At 37.0% G+C, this 24479-nt stretch overlaps 1 protein-coding gene across 1 annotated transcript; it reads left to right on the top strand.

The window, feature by feature from the left end:
* Positions 1 to 7227: 7227 nt before the first annotated feature.
* LOC149426005 (uncharacterized) lies at positions 7228 to 15125 on the top strand. The gene is made up of 2 exons (XM_089644047.1): positions 7228 to 7926; positions 14685 to 15125. Exons 1-2 carry the CDS (start codon positions 7228 to 7230, stop codon positions 15123 to 15125), a joined length of 1140 nt encoding a protein of 379 aa, XP_089500173.1.
* Positions 15126 to 24479: the final 9354 nt, after the last annotated feature.

Raw genomic sequence — 24479 nt, 5'->3', positions numbered from 1 at the left:
GAGGTACGTTGTAGCAATCTTCTTAGATATAACTGGTGCCTTCGACTTCGCGTGGTGGGACATGATACGCACAAAGGTTAAAAGTAGGAATTGTCCAAAACGCCTGATTAAATCGGTTGACAACTACCTATCGGGACGAACTGTCTCGATATCCCATGGTGATTTTACTATAGAACGCGAAGTAAATATGGGCTGTCCCCAGGGCTCCGTTCTGGGACCTGAATTTTGGAATATTGACTTTGACGACTCCTCTAGGTTACCCTTGCCTGAAGGATGTATCATGATCGACTACGCGGATGATAAGATGTATCTTGTCTCGGGGAACAGCAGAAAGGAAATTGAAGAAAAGGCTGGTGATGGTTTGAACACCCTCCTTAAATGGGGGGAGAGGAATAAGATGACCTTCGCTCCCCACAAGACAAAGGGTCTCCTGATGAAGGGCTCTCTCAGTAGAAAAAGAAACCCTACCATCCGGATGGGAGAAACCAACATCAAATTTGCAGACACGGTCAAGTACCTAGGTGTAACACTCGATCGATCGTCCTCATTTCTGGCTCATGTTAAAGATGTTTCAAGCAAGGCTCAGGCGCTGTTCCTAAAGCTGAGGAGACTCTCCACCGCTGAATGGGGACTACGCAATCCGGCACTACGTGCTCTGTACAGGGGCGTATACGTTGCGCAAGTTTCGTATGCTGCCTCTGTTTGGGAGCACCGTCTGGATAACTGCCTTATACTCCTCGCTCTTACTAGGGGCCAGCGAACTTCTTTGCTGGCACTATCTGGCGCATACCGTACTGTTGCTTCGGACGCTTTGCTAGTTTTGGCCGGCATTTTGCCAATCGATCTGGAGATAAGGGAAGTCTTAACCAAGCAGAGACTTTCCAGAGGATCCCGGCAACCCATCTTGGTGTCGTTCTGACACCAGGTGGACCAGGAACTCTCCCTGGACTGCTTCGGACGATGAAGGACCTTTCGCTCAAAGAGTGGCAGGTCCGTTGGGATAGGTCGAGCATGGGAAGATGGACCTTTTCCTTCTTCCCATCAGTTAAACTCAGAATGGAAGGGGCCTTCCTCAAACTGGACCATCAAATGACGCAGCTCCTCTCAGGACATGGGGAATTCAGGGGGAGGCTTCACAGCCTTGCCCTGTCTACCCATCCCAATTGCGCTTGTGGCAATACTTACCAGTCGGCCGAGCACATTCTGTGGCACTGTGAGATCTTGAAGGATGCCAGAGACGAAATGATAGACGGTCTGAATGTCCCCATTAGACCGGTGTGGAACACCGATCTTGTTTCTAACAGAGTTAATTTCGAATGTCTGAGGAAGTTTACTAGGATCTGGGTTGAGAGATGGTCTGTGCTTAGAGTCGCTGACTAGTGTGATAACTGAGAACCCCTGGTGTATTGCTCCTGCTCCATGACTAATTCTTTTACAATTCTCCGATTATTGTTTATGCATTCTGTTCTTCTTATTTTTATTATTTTTCTTTCCTTACTGTACCAGCTGCTTCAGATGATTTTCTTTCGTTTACATTTCTTTTAAACAACTTGTATCCTATTTTCTTCTAATTTTCAGTTTTCTTTTCTTATGTTTTGTGTCTAAGGTAGACACACTGTCCTTTTTACAGACATTGCAGAAACTCTTTATATATCTTTGCTTAGCTAATTATCTCTTTTACTTTGTCTTTTATCTTATACTTCACATACTGTCCTCTTTACAGACCATGCAAATGTTAATTTTATGCTTTCTACTTTTGTTTTACTTATTCTACCGATGTTCTTAAGTGGCACTTTTGGATTGTTTATTGTTTTTCTTTTCTTTTCTCGTCTTTTTTATATGTATTTTTTTTTTTTGGTTTTCTTTCTTTTTTTCAGTAACGGCAACGAGTTTACAGGCTAGAACTGAACTCCGTTGTTTGTTTTGTATTGTTTACTTTTCCCCAATAGGGGTTGGACAACGGGCCTCGTCCCCGCATGCACTGCTGGAGCTTCTTTTAATTTCTTGTTTTTACCGGGGGACTCCGCCAGTCACCTGCGCCACCCCTGAGGAGCGTTGGTGGTCAGAGGGGTGACTGTGCGGATTGGGGTAACCTCCACCCTGCCTCCGACCTCCTGACGCTTCTTTCCCCTAGGTTCTTTAGGGTTTATCCCTCTTTTTCCCACGCTTATCTTCAGGGCACCACCGGGTGGTCGGCTAAGGGGTGTGGAAGTCCTGACCTGCACCAGTCACCCCAACCACCACCAATCTCTCAACAGGACTGCCAGACGTGGCTCGGCAAAACTCCCCCGTCACTCTATTATTTCACTTTGTTCTTTTTGTGCTTACAGGTACTGGAGTGTGGGTTCCCTCCACCAACTATTTGCCTGAAACTTGTTACTTGATTTTTTGATGCTTATTGTTCTGTGTTGTCTTTGGATTAATACCTGTAAGCGCTCGCATACTGCTTCCTAACACCGTATGCGGGGACATTGAAGGTCCAGCTTCATTTATATACTTTGTAGAGCCGTTTATTCAAAAATTAGATTCATGCGAGAGCTCCGAAGGGGTGACCATAAGTCACCTATACCGGGGTGGGACAGGGCGGGTGTAACCTTCAATGTCGTCAGTTGTCGCTAATTACCCGAACTTAGTGGAGTGTGTGCAGTTACCCTTTTTGAGCCTTCAAACTATCTTCGAAATGAGCCGTTCGATAAAAAAGTACGTACTCTTCAAGAAAGATTGAAAATTATAGAAGAGGTGGAAAAAAACCCCGCTGAAAAACGCGTCGATATAGCCAAGCGTTTAGGAATCGCGGCATCCACGTTAAATTCTATTTTCTTGAAAAAAAACGAAATTCGGGAGCAAATTCAAAAGTGCGGAAAATCTTCGAAAACTAGAAAAACCAGTAAAGAATCAAAGTTTAGCGAACTGGAGAAAATTCTTTTCTCTTGGTACCAACAATCTCGTGCCGTTAACATTCCGATTGATGGGAGCATTGTTCGAGAAAAGGCAAAACAAATTGCGGAGAGACTCGGCATGAACGATTTTGCAGCATCGAACGGGTGGATAAGTCGTTTCAAAGATCGCCACGGTCTTGTGTACAAGAAGCTCGCAGGTGAGTCCGCATCCGTAGATCTGGAAAGAACTTCGCTATGGATAAATGAGCTTCCAAAACTGTTGGAAAATTACGAGCCTCGGAATATTTACAATGCTGATGAAACAGGACTCTTTTATAATTGTCTGCCCGACGGCACACTCACGATAAAGGGCGAGTCCTGCCACGGTGGTAAGGGGTCGAAAGAGAGGATATCTGTGTTATTTTGCGTTAACAGTGATGGAAGTGACATGCGCGAACCACTCGTTATTGGCAAATCGTTAAAGCCTAGGAGTTTTAAAAACACAAAAACTTTACCAGTAAAATATTACGCGAACAAAAAGGCATAGATGACCACAAACATTTTTAATTTGTTTTTAAGGGACCTTGATGCGGAAATGCGCGTAAAGCAACGAAACATTTTATTGTTCATAGACAACTGTGCAGCGCACCCAACTGAGACGACATTTTTGAAGAATGTAAAAGTTATTTTTTATCCTGCAAACTGTACGAGCGTTTTGCAACCATTAGATATGGGAATTATCAAATGTTTCAAAGGATTTTATCGGAAACAACTTGTGCAGAAGGCTGTGTGTTTGATGGATTCGGGCACTTCAGTAAATAAGGCAACTTTAAAGATTGACATTCTACAAGCGTTGCATTTCACATTGACTGCTTGGCGTCAGGTCAAACAGACAACAGTTGTAAACTGTTTCAACAAATGCGGTTACAATAGAGTGTCAGAATCTTTAGATGAACAACTAGAACACGTTGAGGTTTCTGAAGATGATTGGCTTAGATTAGATACTCAAACAAATTTTAACAATTTTGTTACTTTCGACGACAATATTACAATATTCGACGTGTGGGATAGAAACTATCGAAAGCTTGTGTGACGCAAGATTGACGGAGACAACAGAAGAGGTCGATATTGATGAAGAGGAGCCGCTGCCTGTACCTTCGTTTTCAGAAGCATGCACACTCTTGGAAAGATTGAAAACTTTCTACTACGCACACTCAATATCTGATGCCGAAAAAAATATCATTTGCAAAGCTGAAAATATACTATTGACTTGCGGAAATTAAACAGTAAAAAAAACAAATGTCCATGAAAGATTATGTATTTACAATGCAATAAACTTTAAACAAATTTTGGTTCTGTTTAGCTTTGTATTTTTTTAAATAAATACATTTATTTACATCTAAAACTTATTTTCTTCTTATAATTTTAATCTACCATCGGTTATGCAGATTGGAGGAAGGTATCTTTACTGGATCGTATCTTCTTGTGTTTTGTCCTCTTAATCCCGCATTCATTGTTTTCCCGCATTCATCGTTTATTTCAATAGGTCCCTTTAAAACCAATAGATAGAGGTTTCACTGCACAATACTTGTGGTGTTTTATTGTCTCTCACTTCCCCAGAGTTATTAATTCTTATTGAGGCAGGATATAAATACAATACTTGTGGTGTTTTATTGTCTCTCACTTCCCCAGAGTTATTAATTCTTACTGAGGCAGGATTAAAAAATATTTTCAAAATTGTGTTTTGTTTATTTACACCTCGTACCTTAGTGGAAGAAATTCTTAGAATCAAACGTCTTCGTAATCGAAACTTAATGGCTTTAGTCGTTTAGTCTGTTATGAATAGTCAGGTGCTTTCCCAATCTCCCTCTTTCTCTTCTTTCAGTTATAGTCCAGTCAGTGGGGAGTTTTACCTTGCAAAAGGTTAGGTAGTAGCGATTTTGATATATGTTGTTAAGATTGGGACTCTAAGGAAGAAAAAAAAGTTTTCGACCTTAGGAGGGTCGAGCTCGACCCGCCATCTTGGATTGAAGGTGCCAAAATTTGTTTTTTTCAAAATAATTGTGAAGTGGTCGTTTTTACAACCAAATTGTTGAAGGCAAACTTAAAGACAACTAAATTACCTACATTTTTTGTAGAAAGTCTAATAGGTAACGAGTTACAGTGGCGGAAATGTGAATATTTTTCTTAAAAATGATGAAATTCTCAACTTTGTAATTTTTTCGGGTTATTCATTACATAATTATAATAATTTTGTTAACTCATTTCCACACCACCATGAGGTAGAGAACATGGCGCATTTTTTTATTGTGGTATCCCCAGTAGGTCTTACTCCACAGATATACCAGCGATGGTAGATTTCGAAATTATGTTACATTACTATGAATTATGTTACTATAAATTATGTTACTTAATAACAGTCTTCGTCATCAATGTCATCATCTAACTCATTACCTGTGATACTGAGATTCTGGGCTTCCATTGACAAAATCTCTTCTTCTTCGTCCTCGACATCGATGTGAACCTCTGGCGAATTTCGGCATGTTTGACCATTACAGCACCCACATACAATAGAACACTTCAATCCAGATTTCCTGCAGCTACATGCAACGCCGCATCCTTTTTTACAATTGCATGAAATAAATTTTAATAAAGTCTCGGGTGCTGGTTTCTTTGTCATTCTTACCAGAACAAGCCCATTGGTGTCACGTTTCCAGCCCCAGTTTCTGGATTTTTTTGGATTCCATACCATTTTTGGACTTGATGGTAGGTTCTAAATGCATGGTACCGTGCAGCGTCGTTCGTTGGTGGCAAAGAGGCAAGATTGAATTTGCTTTTTGCTGTCGACTTTGCGAAACGTTTGTAGCGGACTTCTTCCAAGGTTTCCTTATCCATGTCACCCCCGTACAAAGCAACAAGAAAGCGTGTTCCTTCAACTGCTATGTCTTCTGGTGTTGCATCATGTTGTTTAAAGATTCCTATCATGGCATTGAGTCTTGTGTCGTTTTGCACAAGCGAACAAAATTTTGTTTTTCCTTGGTTGAAGAAGGAAGATGTTGTATCGCAGCCGCTAAAGGCATGAAGAAACAGAATATTCTCAGCCGCCTCTTTGTATTTCACACTATTCGCGGAATACAGTCTTTCAAAAGTTTTGCCTCTCCCAGGTTTGCGAAGATATATACTACTTTTGGGTGGTGCTAATGCTGTCAGCAAAACTAGGAGATCAACGTCTTCGCCAATAATGAAAACAGCGTCATATGATGAACACAAGGAAATCGCAGTATTGACAATCAACTCATCAGCATCTTCTTCAGCCTGCTTAGCTGTAAAATCATCCCGTATAAATTGCTTTGTAAGCATAGAAATCAGACGGACTTTGTTATTTTCATTAGCTAAAAATCGTTCTTGTGAAACTTGAACTGGCATTGTTTCATCGAAAAGAACATCTGCAGACATAAGCATCCAGGCAACGTCCTGTAACCAGGACTCAATCAGTGTTGCCAAGTCAGCTGTAGACTAGGATCCCACTATAACAAATCAACGTCATCGAGCACATGGATGATGCTATATAAGTATATTGTAACGTAGAATGATATTGTGTAATATTTTCGTACAAAATTTATGAAGAAAACTGGAGTTTTACAATTTTTTGTCAAAATTTTATCCTTTCAACCGCTGTTACTCATTACCTATTAGACTTACAAAAAAATCTTTCTACAAAAAATGTAGGTAATTTAGTTGTCTTTAAGTTTGCCTTCAACAATTTTGTTGTAAAATCAACCACTTCATAATTATTTTGAAAAAAACCAAAGTTTGGCACCTTCAATCCAAGATGGCGGATCGAGCTCGACCCCCCCAAGGTCGAAAACTTTTTTTTTTCTTTAGAGTCCCAATCTTAACAACATATGTGAAAATCGCTACTACCTAACCTTTTGCAAGGTGGAGCCCTTTTTTATCCCCCACTGACTGCACTATTATGAATCTGAAGAAATGAGATTGTGACCCAAATTTAAAATGTCATGCTTCAACCGGCTCCGAGCAGTCGGTTATCTTGTGCTTTATCACATAAAAACGAATACACGTGTCGGAGATGTATTAAGCGCGCCTGTAAATTATAATAATCATGACGACGCAATTTATGAGATAAAACTTTAACAAATTTCATAACAATTTTCTGTACCCATATTATGTACATTTACTGATCGTTTGTATAATATTGGATAAGTAACCCGGACGCAAGTAATGAAGTGCCGTCTTTTTAAGTCACTATTTAATTTGCTCTACGCAAGAGAACACGTTTGGGTGTCAATTCAACAAGTGCTTGAATTGTGCGCGAATCGGTCTCACCATGAGCAATGAGGAAGTGTTGATCGAGTTCCCTTGCGAGTATTTTGAAAGTGTTATCAACGATGTGATCCAAAAAGAAAATATCAAAGACTTTAAATTTTGTGTTACATCTGCTTCTGGTAAAGGAGAAAACTACCTGGGTGTTATCTGTAGGATTCAAGTCAATGGAAAGAAAGATAACGGAGAAACGACCAAACTAAGCCTTATAATGAAGATTCCCCCGCAGTCAGAATTGCTTAGAGAAAAATTCCCAATTGAGCCAGTTTACATAAAAGAGGTTTTCGTTTATAACACAATGCTTCCTGAACTATGCGCTTTGGAAGAAAAGTACAAAGTTCCCAAATCTGAGAGATTTGAACGAGTTAGATGTTTCAAAGCAAGTTCAGAGCAGTCCAAGGAGTACTTGGTCCTTCAGGATATGCGTGAAGAAGGCTTCAGGATGGCAAACAGAAGGGAAGCTCTCGGACTCAAGCACTTAAAATTAGTTCTGAAAAGCATGGCTAGTTTCCACGCCCTGTCCTTCGTTTTTAAAAGAGATCACCCAGAAAGGTTTCTGGAGTTTGCCAATAACTCTGGCGGCATGAAGGGCTTCGAGGGTTGGAAGCTACTTATGGAATTGGGCCGTAAAAAAGCTCTTACTGGGATTGCAGACAAAGCTATAAGAGAACGAGTTGATAAATTCTCAGCTAACATGACTGAAGTACTTGACATGTACGTTGATCCAGAGAGCGCAGGACAATACAATGTATTGTGTCACGGAGATTTCTGGAATAACAATCTATTATTTAAATTTGAGGTAAGACTTATCGACAGACCACTTTCAATATAGTTGTGAACGATGAATACTTGAAGCTAGTGGATAAGTTTGTGTATTTGGAAAGTATGCTTCAATTTTAAAATCTTTAAAATGAACAGTTTTATGATAGAATCTTGATCGAACAGTATTATACAAATTATATTTTGGTTTATTTCTATTGTCTAGTATTGTCTGGTAGCGGATTTGATTAATATAATTTTATCGGATTTCTAGCTTGATATACAACAATTAACTTTGATTCCAACACCAATGTTAATTTCTTAAAAGATGATTAGATAATGATATTATTAGAAGTACGTTACGTGAGTGATAGGTACTTATGGTTTGAAAAGAAGCAAGAAAGTTTATGTTTCATCTGGTAAAATAAGTTAACAATTAGGTCATGTAATATTTGAAACATACGTTTATGTTGTTAATTTGTTTGGCCTATTGAATAAAAGTGAAATAGGAAAATGAATTAATCAAACTCAATTGACAAAAGTTGCTATAATAATTTAAATTTACGGTGCGGTGTTCTGGCTCATATGATTTTGGACAGTTTCATATGTATAAATTTGCAATAGGTATTCTCAATATTTCGTTTCTAAATCTTGTAAAAAATCTTGTAAAAAAATATTTTTTTACCATTATTAAAACTGAAATGTTTAATTAGAGTAAATATAAATGTATTTTCAATGTAAAGCCACTAAATATTACTCAAAAATTGATCCTTAAAGTTAGGTACAAAAAAATTCCGTTATCGATCTAACCTACTTTATAAGGAATGTAACGTTATGAAATGTCCATACAAATTGAAAATATCTCCCGAGTAAAAATAAATGCCGCCGGCGGTAATTGAACCATCACTTTCTGAATTCAGGTCAGGTGCTCTGGACCACTGAGCAACGTCGGCTTATTTCCAACACGCCAAATAATTCAATATCTACTAGTACTTCAATCAACAATTACTAAAATATAATATTTTCACCTGTAAAAAACCAACTTTAATTTGTAGGAAAGACTTTGTTAGTGCTAAATTTCCCACTAGATGGCGTCAAGACATATGATATCTACATTTTTTGGTGAAATATTTTGATTTCTCAAATATTATTATTTTTTTAATGAAAAACTAATGTTTATAAAGCAAGGTTTTTTTATGCATAGCACAATGGATATTGCTTATAATAATTTGTTATCTTTTGTGCTATGCATAAAAAACATTGTCTTATAAAAATTAGTTTATCATTAAACAAATATAAAGCTGTATATAAATCAAATAGTCACTCGATTTTTAAATAAATATCAAATTTGCAGAAAGAATACAACAAACCCCTGCAACTAGAATTGGCTCTACATTGAACTTTGTAGCGGTACATACTAAAACATCTTTTGGTTAAAGAAACTATTTATATAAGGCACCACTTATGTTTACTTTCTTCCATACCATATTTATTTATTTATTTAAGGAGAAAACACTAACTAATTTTGTAAAACAATAACTTGAGAATTCGCCAACATCCCAACTAGACTGGTAGATAACAATTTTAAATATTTTTTTACATGTAAATGAGGAAAAGTATAAAAGAAAATTATTTTGTATACAGATAATGCTCAGTGTCAAATAAAAGTGTACAAATATTTTTTATACAAGTTTAGAGATAAATCATAAAAAAGTACTTAAAGATTATAGTGAATGAAGTAAGTACACATTTTCTTTTTTTTTATATGAAAACAGACTTCAATTTCCTACTAAAAGTACTATATGTATCAAAAAATATGTCGGATTCCTTCAGGTTTTGGTTTTTACTATACAATTCGCACATTCTTCTGATTAGATCCCTGACACCAGCAATTGTGCGCGTCCGGCTAATATGGAATAAGTCTTTAAGCCTCGTCGTTCTGGATGGTATTTTAAAGTTTATTAGATTGAGTAAGTCAGGACAGTCGATAAAGTTGTTACAGATTTTGTACAAGGTCATTAGGTCAAGTTAAGTTCGCCAGTTAGTAAGAGTGGAGACGTTACATTTCGATTAAGTCTACCAATTCCTTAGTTAAATTTACAAAGTTTATTGTTGTTTGTATTGACTGATACAAATATATTGTCTTAATATTTTTTCATCCCCGTCCTTTTTTAAATAATAAGATTTTATTTAAGTCCCATTTGCTAAAAACTGAATGTCACCCCATCTGTCTTTATTATCCACTTGTTTCTTCTCGGAAATAATGATTAATAATTAGGTATAGTTCAAATATTTTTACAATATACTGTCAAATTACCTATCTGGTAACCCATCTAATACATATTTTTCTTTCTTTCATGGATTCTTTCTTAATCCTCCAACTTGCTAAAGCTTATAACAATACCCTTTTATGCACCTAACTAACTAGTACTGGGGCTCATTTGCCTTATTACTATTACCATTTGATGGTTGTATTTACTTGACTGATTTTACGTTACATTAATGTGTATATCGTGTTTGTATGTAGTATTACTTTATGTAAATTGTAATAATTGTTAACTTTGATACAGGCTTAGACCTAGTGAGGTTGATTTTTTTGAGAAACAACATGATTTGTGTAGAGTGAGATGCAATAAATAAATTTATATAATCACTACAACTAACAATTCAAAACGTTTTTATAAAATCTAAATCTTTAGAGATTCTACAATAATCACAAATCTCGCTATATTATGCGATTCTAGAATACATGTACGATCATTGAAGAGATAAACAGATAATTGTGAACTTTTGGTTGTGTAAGGACAAATTTCTATAACGTTAGGAAAAATTTATAATCTTTTTTTAAATATCGAAATTATTTCTTCAAAGATAATCAATTTTACTGACCCAATAGTAGAAAAGGTCTTATATTATTGGCGATATAGTTTTATTTCAAATCGGTATTGATTTCACTTCTAGGGAATACCCGTTCATTGCGTCCGACAAATATATGAATAATAGCATAACTAAAAACAAAAAAGATAAATATCAAATGCTAATACTAAGATTAAGATAAGCGAATACAAAAAAAAAATCTACGTTTTATAAATTTTAAATTAAATATCCCTGTCGAAGACTTAAAATACAATTTCTTATTAAATACTCTAAAAATACATACATTAGAAGATAGACGTAAAATAAACGATTTAACGTTCTTATTCAAAATACTTCAAAATTCTACAGCAGCACACATAAGCGTAACTACATTGCCCACTCTCCGATACAACGACTTCACACCATGGGAAATCATTACTTGGGTGATGTTGACATATTCAATACCAACTTGGCAAGTTTTGTGGATCATTTAAAACATTTATTTCAACAATACTCCTAAAAACATCATGTAAACCAACAAATAGCTGTAATTTTCTGTTTTTGTTTCTTGTGTTTATTTGTTGTTATGTAACTTGTTACATTACCTAGCTTTTATCAAATGTAATTTTATTCTTATTTTTTATGTTTGAAAGTATTTGTCAAATTAAAATTATACTACCAACCATGTAAAAGCCCTCTGGGCGTTAAATAAATGAATAAATAAATAAATAAATAAATAAATAAATAAATAAATAAATAAATAAATAAATAAATAAATAATTGTGTCCTCGACTGTGGCTAAAACGAGCATAAGTATTTATTTAGTATGCTCAACGGCATTTGAGATACTTGTATGTATACTATTATCTTTTTTTTTGCGCATTTGCACAGTGCGATCTTGTCGATATAGCTGACATGCACAATCTTATTTTCGATTATAGTTTGCATAATTTTCGTTTGTTATAATACAAACACAAATAACGATAATAATAATAAAACAAAACGAATACACACATTATTTCTGTAACATACATACATCATTATTATCTGTTGATGAAATAAGAGACCTTGGTATAACCTTTGACACTAAATTAACATTCATTAAACATATTAATAATATAACCAGTAAAGCAATGCAAATGTTAGGATTTGTCTTACGGATTTCAAAGGATTTTAAAAATTTAAAAACTGTCAAATTACTTTACACTTCACTTGTTAGAAGCCAACTAGAATTTAACACCACCATTTGGAGTCCTTACTACAGTGTACATGAGAATTCCCTTGAGCGAGTCCAACATAAATTTTTATGTTATATTAATTTTAAATTGGGAATATTCATCGAAAACATTAATTACCCCTCTCTGTTACAATTATTGGGACTCGGTACATTAAAAAAGAAGAATTTGTTTTGACCTATTTTATTTATTTAAAATCGTTATCAACCTGTTGAACTCCCCTGAACTTCTTTCGTTAAAATGTTTCCATGTACCTAGTCGATCAGTTCGTTTCAAATACCCTATCATTGCAACAATACGGGATCTAACGCTGAACTCATTTCCATAATGAATCGCCTACATGTACTTGGAAATAAATATGTTTTGGATGAACCTTTCAACATTGCTAGTTAACCTCATACAAACACTGCTTAATTAAAACTGTATGTCAGCGCTTCTCAGATTGACTATAATCAAATACAGTTTTAAAGTATTAATTTATCCGGGATTTATAATATGTTGTATTGTATTTATAATAACCTACTCATTGTACTTTTTTATGTTGAAACTACTATTTCTATTGTTCTCTTTTATGTATTTTCTATTTATATTTTTTTTATCTATGTATATTCTGTATTCATATGTAAAACAATTGTTATTATTTTGTAAAAGCCTCTATAATCGGCGTTAATAAATAAATCATTGATGTTGTAGCTATTTATTTTATTTTAATAACTAACTTTTATTTTAATACCTAAAATATGGACACTGGAAAAAATCCCAGAGGAATGGCAAATAAACATAATATGCCCAATTCACAAGAAAGGTGACAAATTAAAATGCGAAAATCATAGAGGCATATCACTTCTATGCACAGCATATAAAATCTACACCATGATACTGAAACAAAGAATTGATAAATATGCAGAAAACCTACTGGGAGAGTATCAGGCAGGCTTCCGCACCGGTAGATCCACAACAAACCAACTGTTCACCGTCAGACAGATCTTGGCAAAGTGCTGGGAATTCGACATAGACATACACCAACTATTCATTGATTTCAAGCAAGCATATGATAGCATAGATCGGGAGTGTCTATATGACATACTACTACAATTCCAGATTCCACCTAAATTGGTTAGGCTCATAAAAGCCACAATGTCAGACTCAAGATTTCAGGTCAAAATAGACGGAAAATTGTCGGGAGAATTTACAGTATCACAGGGACTTAAACAGGGGGACAGTCTGGCTTCCACTCTCTTCAACATTGTGCTCGAACATGTAATACGAAAAACACTAATAGACACTGGCTCCAATATTTGTTTCAAGAGCAGTCAAGTTGTCGGATATGCGGATGACATCAACATTGTCTGAAGATCAATTTCAGCCATTAAATAGGTCTTCAACCCTTTAGAAACAGCGGCGCGGGAAGTGGGACTGCGAGTTGATGTTGACAAAACAAAAATGATGGTACAGAGCAGGAACCCCTCACACAGAAGAAGAAGTAGTGCACTATTAAAAGACAACTACTCATACAAAGTGGTCGATCAATTCACCTACCTGGGCTCCAGCCTGACAGAGAACAATGAGGATCCAGCAGAAATCAGAAGGAGAATCACAGCAGCCAACAAAACATACTTCTCTTTGCCGCCAGTGTTTAAGTCACGTAGTGTCCACAGAAAAACCAAAATAACCATATATAAGACCATTGTAAGAACTGTATTGGCATATGGATGTGAGGCGCTGACACTGACGGTAAAAATGGCTGAAATGCTGGATACTTTTGAAAGAAAGGTGCTGAGAAGAATATGTGGACCCGTGAAAGAGGGCGAACAGTGGCGCATCCGGCACAATATAGAATTGTACGATATATATAAGGCCCCTAGCATCTCTGCACACATGAGACTCCTCAGGCTGAGATGGGCTGGCCATGTACAGAGAATGCCGGATACACTCGTCCCAAAAAGAATTCTGACTGGTCACCCAGGTGGAAAGAGAAAAGTGGGAAGACCCAGACTGAGGTGGGAAGATGAGGTAAGAGGGGATGCAGCACTGCTTCTCCAGGTGACAACTGGAAGTCAGCCGCTGAGGACAGGAGGAGTTGGAGGCGACTGTTGCAGGAGGCCAAAGCTCGATATGGGCTGTAGCGCCATCGAAGAAGTTGTAGCTATTTAGGGATAGGCTTTGATATTTTTTCCCCATTAATTCCAGACAGGAGGCACGGGGGAAAATAATTTCCCTGAGAGCTTATGTCATCTTTGGGAATGTGCTGTTGCTGTGTGGAGGGTCTTTTTGAGGAAAGAAAGGAGTGAACATTTGTTTTGAATATAACCATGTTGTAGGAGAAAAGAAACACGTAGGCTAATAGGAAGACACCCATGTTGTAGGAGGGAGAAAATAATTGCCGAGGTCGGCAAATCGTTCCAAGACGAGCTGTTGAACTCACGAACGAGTCATGTATAAATATTTATTTATATAATAATAACCGTGTATAAATGTTTGGCATGTTTCCCGACGATGCACCGTTGCCAAAGGGATCAATGACGCAAGTTCCTCAGGGCATCTTCCATTAAAAACAATTGAGAGATTAAACTGTTCTACCCAAATTAATAATCATGATTATTGTTTCCAGGGTGACGAACCTGTAGACGTGAGGCTATTAGATTGGCAGGTCGGCCGCCACTGTTCCCCAATAACAGACATAGCCTACCTGATCTTCGCCGGTACCGACTACGAAACCAGGAAGGACAACTTCAAATACTTGATGGACTACTACCACCAATGCCTAGGCCAGAAACTCAGCTACATGAACTGTGATGTGAAGGACGCCTACCCTAAAGAAATATTTGAAGAGCACCTGAAGAAACTGTTACCCTACGGGCTATTGATGTCCTTCCTGCTTCTTCCGGTGGTAATCGGAGAGGCTGAGGATGTTGCAGATATGGATGCTTTACTGCAGAAGGAGACGATCGAACTAGAAGACATCCAATTCGTCAACAAAGAATCAGCCAATCGTTTAACCATCCGCATGACGGGGGTCTGCCAAACATTCATTGATATGGGACTGATTTGATTGAAGCAGCCATTCTCGTATTTTTTAAACTGGTAATTCTCATAGTTTCTTATCACCGAAGAGATTATCAGGTAGAAATGTGTAGGGGCGTTTTTGTATGCTCATTTTTCAAAATTTGTTTCTGATGAAATTGTTCACACATCGTCAGTTAAGACAATATAACCAAACATAGACAATATAATTTTGCCTCGGAGCCATCTCGGAGCCATTCGTCAGCCCAAAATATTATTGTAAACATAAAGTTCATTTTTGTTTGAAATGTCAAAACTTATTTTTTTATTTCATACAATACAGATAACACAGAAACAAGAGATACAAATATAAATGCATATGGACAAGACATAGAATTTCATACAATTTCATGTAGTAAAAAAACAGATGTAACAGATGATATGACCTGGTAAGACATTACGCTCTGAAATAGATATATTTATCACATTTAACCAAAGTTCGTTTGGAAATCAGTTTAATCGCGTCAAGAGATTTTTTTTTACTTATAATTGCATTATATCGCGATTGTCCAGAATTATGGTAATAAATATCCAAAGATTATCAATGTATTCGCAAACTATGTATCCGCAGACTTCCACAAAGCTTCTGGCGCAAAAGTATTGAGGGGTCGAATGAAGTTTCGTCAATTCCGCTTCAATATATATTGTCAATGATGTAAGTATTTTGGGATCTTTTTGAGGAGGTATGAAATGAAAGATGTCGTGAAGGTCACAGGGTGTATTTGAGTCAGGTTGCCGTATATGAGATGACTTGAGGACCGATGGTGAAGACTCCGGATGCAGGCGGTGAAATGCTAGTCAAACGCGGGTCAGTGAGTCGACGCCGCTGCTGGGACTGGACTCGTTGACTGTCAGGAACTGGTGAAGAGCGTGGGTCTTCCAGGTGCTCCAGTGCTGAACAGGGAAGCTGAAAGGTGCGGTGGACCTGATCGGCAGTTGTGCGGGTTGGTCCATAGACCGGCGAGGATGCCGCGTGGAAGTAGCGCTGGTCAGATGTGCTGGAACCAGTGCGCTGTGATCCGGTGTAGCGCTGGCCAGGAAAAATGGGGGCAGGGCGCTGTAATCCCGTTGAATATTGTTGGATGAACCGTGCAGAGCCGGGTGTATGTATCGGAGGTCCGAGGTGTGGAGGCGCGCAAATCACTCGCTAGATTTTGGATTCTTGGCTGACTGACTGACTGACTGCTCGCTGCGTCAGGCTTATTTATATAGCCCAGCCGATAATAAAATATAATCGGGGATAATAAAATATAATAATAAATAATCGGGGAAAACGACCACCACAAACAGATAAGAGCTCTGTCACGGCTTCAACCTAGGATCCTCGCCAGTGAGGATAGAACGCTAAAAATAACTAAGGCTGAAATTGATGTTATAATTAAGGGTTTGGGTCTGAAGAAGGCACCAGGGCACGATCGTCTTAATGGTATAATAGCGAAGAACGTCTGGATCCATGCCAAGGAAGAGTTGTTCCAGGTTATGGAAACATGTCTGCGTAGAGGAGTTTTCCCTACGGAATGGAAGAGAGGTGTGCTCAAGATTATCCCAAAGGGAAACGACAAACTCAGGACGGACGTGAAGGCCTACCGTCCAATCACCCTTTTGCCTGTTTTCAGAAAAATTTTGGAAACACTAATAAATAACAGGTTGCAGCAATATCTTTCACCAGCATGTGAGCGACAATTTGGCTTCGTCTCTGGGAAATCTACCGAGCACGCCATTATGTATGCGCTTAAATGGGTGAATCATTGGAATCTTCTTAGATATAACTGGTGCCTTCGATCACGCGTGGTGGCCGATGTTGATCACCAAAATTAAAAATAGAGGCTGCCCACCATACCTTTTTAAAATCAACTGCGATTACTTAAATGATCGCACAATAGAGATCGTTTATGGTGATCAGAAAATAGTGCGTAAGGTTGATAAGGGATGCCCACAAGGCTCCATATTGGGATCTAAATATTGGAATATAAATTTTGATGACTCCTCCAGGTTACCCTTTCCTGAAGGATGTACATCGGTCGACTACGCTGATGATAAGTTGTATTTGGTCTCGGGGGACAGCAGAAGGGAAGTGGAAAGAAAGGCTGAAGAAGGTTTGCGAGCAATCCTCAGTTGGGGTGAGAGGAACAAGTTGAACTTTGCCCCCCAAAAGACCGTGGGACTCTTGATGAAAGGCACCCTCAGTAGAGGAAGAAATCCTTTCATCAGAATGGGAGCCTCCACTATTCAATTTGGAGACTCTGTCAAATATCTTGGTGTAACACTAGATCGATCGTCTTCCTTTTTAACTCATTTTAAAGAGGTCTCCAGCAAGGCCCAGGCCCTCTTCTTGAAACTGAGAAGAATCTCTACAGCTGAGTGGGGGTTGCGATCCCCAGCGCTGCGACTACTTTATAGGGGTACATACTTAATGGTAAAATGGTAATCAGTATTAATCATACGCTCGTAACGGCAGCCCGCACGGTACTGTCTTCGCGCTCTCGTTACACCGCAACGTAATACTTTCATGACGGTAGAAGAGTTGTTGAATACGCTAAAAAATGAAGTTCAAAAAATACAAACCGTTAAAGACTCAAAAACCAAAACTAATATCGAAAAAATTATTGTTGATCTTGACAATGAAGTGAAATCTGAAATATTAAAAATGCAACAACAAATAATTCAACTACAAGACAAACTTATCGAAAAAAACGACCAACTGGTGGGAAACTTTGAAAAAATAATGAAAAGCGCATCAACACCATCCTATGCACAGGTATTATCAACAACCAAAGTCACTCCTCGAGAAGAAGAGAGATTCTCAATCATCATTTCGTCGACCAAAAATAATGCTAAAGCAGAAGAAATTGAAAAGATAATAAAAAAAGAAATAAATTTAAGCAACATAAAGATAGGAATAAATGGTTTGAGAAAAACAAAAGAAGAAAAAATAATAATATCATGCCCAAAAAAGGAATATGCAAATACCTTAACCGCCGAAATAAAAAAACTGAATACCGATTTGGTGGTAAATGAAATTCAAAAGAAAAGACCAAAAATAATAATAAAAGGATTAAAATCCAATCTTACTGAAGACGAAATAGTTTGCGGAATAATTACCCAGAACGAAGGAATTGAAGATGTTTACAAGGAAAGTGAAGACAACAAAATCACACTTATAACGGAGATAAAAAACACAAACATAAACGAAAAGCAGCGCCAGTTCACTAGCTACATCATGGAAACTAGTGGCAAAATGCGAAAAAGTCTCCTTGCACTCGGTAAACTAAATATACAGTTTCAACGAGTAAAAATTGAAGATTGCGATCCACTGACTCAATGTTTTCATTGCTGTATGTTCATGCATACGGCTAAAAGACGCCTACACCGAATCAGCCCTCCAATTTGCCCACACTGCATGGGCGATCACATCCTTTCAAAATGTCCGGGAAGAGAAAAAACAGTACCAGCATGTGTAAACTGCACCAGACAAAATTCTAAATATGGAGACAAAAACACCACGGACCACGCAGCCAACAGTATTAGGTGCAACTATAGAAACAAAATGCTGAAAATTGCGAGGGATCGCATCGATTACGACTAATGATGCATATTATTAATTACAAGTGTAACGAAAACCTAAATAATATGCACAATATTTCAAAAAAATATTACGAAAAGCCCGCCCGCAAAGTGTTAACACGCAGTGATAATGTACAAGCCAACACATATAATATTATAATTGCAAATGTGAAGTGTATTCCCAGCGCCAACATTATTGTTAATTTTATTACTACCTCAAAATGAACGACTTTATAATAAACGCAATAGATAATTCATATAAAATAGACGAAAGGATTTTTGACACGGTAAATAATACAAACGATTTTATAGATATAAAACCTACAGCCAGCCTAATAATAATACACATGAACGTTAGATCTTTGGAAAAAAATTTCGAAGAATTTCTAATAACTATTAAACAATTAAATAGACTTGACTGTATAATATTATCAGAAACGCATTCATCGAGTGAAATTAATTATAATATACCGGGTTACTCGTACTATGCAACAAAATATAAAATTAACAGAAATAGCGGCGTCGCCATATTTGTATCAAATATTTACGCTGTCACCAGTGTAAATGAAATAATGGTGAATAATGTCAATTTATTAAACTTGGAGATAAATTTTATGAATTATTCATTTAATATCATTGCTATTTATCGGACACACTCTTCTGCTATAACCACACACATAGAAGAATTAAAAAAAATATTACAACATCATAGAAACAAAAAAACAATACTCATCGGAGATATTAACTTAAATATCGCTAATGACTACTCCTCTAACGATAAAGATAACTATTTAAATATGTTAGCAGAATTAAATTACATTTCATGTATAAATTCATACACCAGAAACATTATCGGACAACGACCATCTTGTATCGATCACATATTCACAAACACCAAAGATATACAAAATATATCATCTGCGGTAATTAAAACATCTGTAACGGATCATTTTGCATGTATATTTAAATATGACTACAAACATCAAAACCTCTCATTACCAACCACAACGGCCGTTAATAATACTGATAAATACAACTATAGTATTAATATAAATTCTCTCACTAAAATATTAAGTAACGAAAAAGAATGGCAAGAAATATATCAATGTAATGATGTAGAAGAATGCTGCAAAATATTTGATAAAAAACTGAGTTTTCACATAAATGCTTGTAGAAATATTAAATCTAACAAAACATCTTCAAAACTAAAGCCAATCAAACCATGGATAACTCACGGATTAATCATCTCAATTAGACACAAAGAAACACTCTACAAACAATATACAAAACAACCGGAAAATACAACATTACAAAAACATTTCAAAGCTTATAAAAAAAAACTTACATATCTAATAAAAAACACAAAGGATGACTACTACAAACAAAAACTTGAATTATCTAGAAATGACAGTAAAAGGATTTGGTCCATCATAAATGAAATTGTCGATAAAAAACATTTAAAAAATAAAACAATCAACAATGTAAATCATAATGATTCAAAAATCTGCTGTAAAGATAAACCTCTAGAAGCCGCAAATGTATTTAACAATTTTTTTGCTAATGTAGGAAAAAACCTCGCTAAAAAAATCCAACAAGGCCTTACCCCAAATGACCCAAATACTACAGTAAATAATGAGCATAAATTTGAATTATTTCAACCAACAACACCAGAAGAAATTGAACAAATTATTACAGGTATGAAAGGAGGTTCTGCCCCTGGTTTTGATGGGGTCACAATACAAACACTGAAATGTATAAAATCACAAGTGTCAAAACCATTAACTCATATAATCAATACAAGTTTTCAAAGCGGAGTTTTTCCATCCATGTACAAACAATCTGTAATTATACCAATATTTAAAACCGGCAATCCGGAAGAACCAACCAATTACCGCCCTATTTCTTTACTATCAAACATTGCAAAAATATTTGAAAAAATTGCCAAAAAAATAATAACTCAGTTCATAAAGATTAATAATATAATTCATGAAAATCAGTTTGGATTCATGGAAAACAAAAGCACAAAAGACGCCATTGCTAAATTATCTAGTACCATACAAGACGCTTTAGACAAATCATTAAAATGTGTTGGTATTTTTGTTGATCTCCAAAAAGCCTTCGACAGCATATCTCATGTCAAACTAATACAAAAATTAAAGATCGTAGGTTTTAATGACACAGCATTAAGTTGGCTAAAAAGTTATCTTCACCAAAGAACACAAGTTGTAAAAATTAATCACGCATCTAGTCTACCACTCACAAGTGATTTTGGGATACCACAAGGTACTGTTTTGGGTCCTTTACTTTTTATCATGTACGTAAACGATATTTTCAAACAAAACCTCAGTGGAACAGTTATATCTTACGCAGATGATACAATTATCATAATTAAGGGTAATGACTGGAAAATTGTAAATGAAAATGCAAATAATGACATCCAAATCCTAAAAAACTGGTTCGATACAAATCTACTTACAATTAACGCAAAAAAAACAGTTTATATACCATTCACAATAAATAAATTCAAAACTAACCCCAACATTCATATAATAATACACAACAAAAAATGTAACAAAGATGTTTGTAATAAATCATGTACCATACTAAACCAAAAAACTGAAATAAAATACCTCGGTGTAATTGTAGACCAACATATGAAATGGAACAGACACATATGTGAACTTGTTAAACGCATTAGAAAATGTATCTATATATTCATTAGATTAAGAAATGTTCTCAAGATAAACAACCTGAAAAAAGTCTATTACGCACTAGTCCAATCATTACTTCAGTATGGAATCATTGGGTGGGGAGGTGCATATGAAAAATTTTTAAGCTCTGTTAAAGTGGTACAAAAACTAATTATCAAAGTAATTTTGAAAAAAAAACCAACTTTCTCTTCAGCATCATTGTTCAAAATTTTCGAAGTACCAAAAATTGAAGACCTCTATAAAAAAGATGCAATATTACAAATATATAAAGAAACTGTAGTAAAAAAACTTAAATTTAACTCATCCTTAAGGCATAATTTTAACATCCAAATTCCTCTATTTTCAACACAACAAATGCACAATAACTACATTTACAAAGGCATAAGATATTTTAATAGTCTTCCCGAAGAAGTGAAAAAAATACCAGATTTTATTTTATTCAAAAAGAAGGTCAAATTTATCTTTAAAAAAATTAATATCACCTATCAAATGTTATAACTTCAATTCATGTTACAACCAAAATTATCGTCACAATCCTCTTTTAAGTTTATATTTATTGTACTGTAATAATGTTAATTACTGATATAAACATGAAATAATTGTCAAATAACTCCTACGCCAAGCTCAACAACATATGTTTTACACTATTACTACCTAATTTTATGTACAATGTAACAATGTTATAAGTTAAACAATAAAAAATAAAAAAATAAAAAAATACGTGGCGCAAGTCTCGTATGCTGCCTCTGTGTGGGAGCACCGTTTGGGGAATTCGCTTATACTCTCGGCTCTCAAGAGGGGTCAGCGAACCCCCTTGCTGGCGCTCTCCGGTGCTTATAGAACCGTTGCTTCAGACGCTTTGCCCGTGTTGGCCGGTATTTTTCCAATCGATCTAGAAATTAGGGAGGTTCTAACGAAGAAAAAGTTGACCAGGGGACTCCCCGCTACCCATCTCGGCGTAACTCTTACGCCAGGCGGTGTCGGGACTCTTCCTGGACTGCTTAGACAAATGAGTGATTTGTCACTCAACGAGTGGCAATCTCGCTGGGATAGGTCGAATATGGGAAGATGGATTTTCTCCTTCTTCCCATCAGTTAAAATCAGAATGGAAGGAGCCCACATTAAATTGGATCATCACATGACCCAAATTTTGTCAGGACATGGTGAGTTCAGGGGGAGACTACATAGACTCTCCCTGTCCCCACAACCAAACTGCGCGTGTGGTAGTTCTGATCAAACCGCTGAGCACATTTTGTGGCACTGTGAGATTATTATGGATGCAAGAGATGAATTATTGGCCGGTTTGGAAGTAACAACGAGACCGGTTTGGAACTCCGATCTCGTCTCGAACAAAGTGAATTTCGAGTGTCTGAGGAAGTATACAAAGATCTGGGTTGAGAGATGGTCTGATCTTAGAGTCGAGTACTAGACTAAAATCGATAGCTTTAACGCCAAGTGTTGCTCCTGGACACAATGGACTACGAGACAATTGTTTTCGTGTACATATTTATTACTGTTTTTTTTTCTTTCTGTTTATTTACTGTATTAATTAGCACTCTACAAATTTTCTGTTCCTGATTATACTTAATTTTTATTATTTGCATCTAATGTTTACTTTCTATCTCTTATTGCAGGTTATTTTGGATATTTCGTTACAGGCTGATTCTGCTTATAATTTTTTTAAGATTTTCTTTTATTTTTATACACTGCTTTGTATCTTGTTCTTTCTTTTCTTCTATAGAGTGACCTGCTTGCTGTTAGTAGCACTGAACTTATATTTTTCTTGTGTCAGTCCGGCGTACCCCAACTCTGGGGTGACAGAAGACTTCTTCCGTGCATATCAAACTTCAAGATCAAATCACGATGAGGGATCTGTGTCATCGTCTGCTCGCAGCGCCTCCCCTGAGGTCAGGAACTGGACTGAGGATGGGCCGAACGTGGATTGGCGACCTTCCGCCCTGCCTCCAGGTATTCCGATGCTTTCTCCTCATGGTCTTCGGGATATTCCCAACCCCAACTCACACTTCTCGTCGAGGCACAACCGGTTTCCTGGCTTAGGGGCGCGGAACCTGATTCTCGTGAAGCCAATCCAACGCCCAGCTTTCTCTCCCTAGGTCTGCCTGTTAGTGGGTATCGACACCCCCTTCACCACAGAAAGAGGCGCATACTTTACCATTTTTCTTTTTTGTTCTTTTTGCAGGTGGCTGTGTATTATTTTAATTCTTCTCTACCTATTGTTGACATTTTGTAAATGTGTTTTTATTATATTAACCAAGTAGAATAGAACTTACTAAAATTATTAATACACTGCACTTGCATACTGCGAATAACATCGTATGCATGGACATTTTGGAGGTTTTGTTTTGAAATTTTAAATGTAGACTCGTTTTTTCAAAAAAATTTGCGTCCTTGCGAGAGCTCTGAAGGGGTACCATCAGTACCTAAAACAGGGCGGGGAAGTGGTGGGCCTCCTCCAAAAGCCCAGCCGATAGCATCAATAGCTGTGCGAGATCGCGGATAAAATGGAGACAACTCGCTCAGTCTGGGTGCTACTGGAATACGATATTGTCCTTGCCTGCTACGTGGCGAATGTCCGTGGTAAACTGGCTAATAAAGTCTAGATGTCGGAACTGCTTTGAGGAGCATTTGTCAGCCTTCTGATGAAAGGCAAAAGTGATTGGCTTGTGGTCCGTGAATATTGTGAACTTCCTTTTTCCCACGAGGAAATCGTTGAGTGGTGCTTGTGTCTCTGCGGCTCTGGGGAGGAACCTCCTTTAAAAGTTGAGAGCTCCCAGAAAGCGCGCGAGATCCTTCACAGTTTCAGGCCGACTGTAGTTTCTGATGGCATCGACTTTCTCTGGCAGGGGTGTAGTGCCCTCACCAGACACCCCAGATACTCTAAGAATTTGACCTCAGGCAAACCGAAATGGCATTTGCTAGCGTTGATAACCACCCCATACTCTTGCAGGCGTTGGAACAAGGCTCTGAGGTGGTTCATGTGTTCCTCTTCTGATGATGAGGAAATGAGGATGTCGTCGATGTAGGCGTAACAAAAGTCCAATCCTCTG

Source organism: Hesperophylax consimilis, chromosome 2 (genome assembly GCF_061612785.1).
Source record: "Hesperophylax consimilis isolate HC1 chromosome 2, BYU_Hcon_1.0, whole genome shotgun sequence".
Lineage (NCBI taxonomy): Eukaryota > Metazoa > Arthropoda > Insecta > Trichoptera > Limnephilidae > Hesperophylax > Hesperophylax consimilis.
Note: the sequence above shows the minus strand (reverse complement) of the source record. Positions and strands in the feature narration are given on the sequence as shown.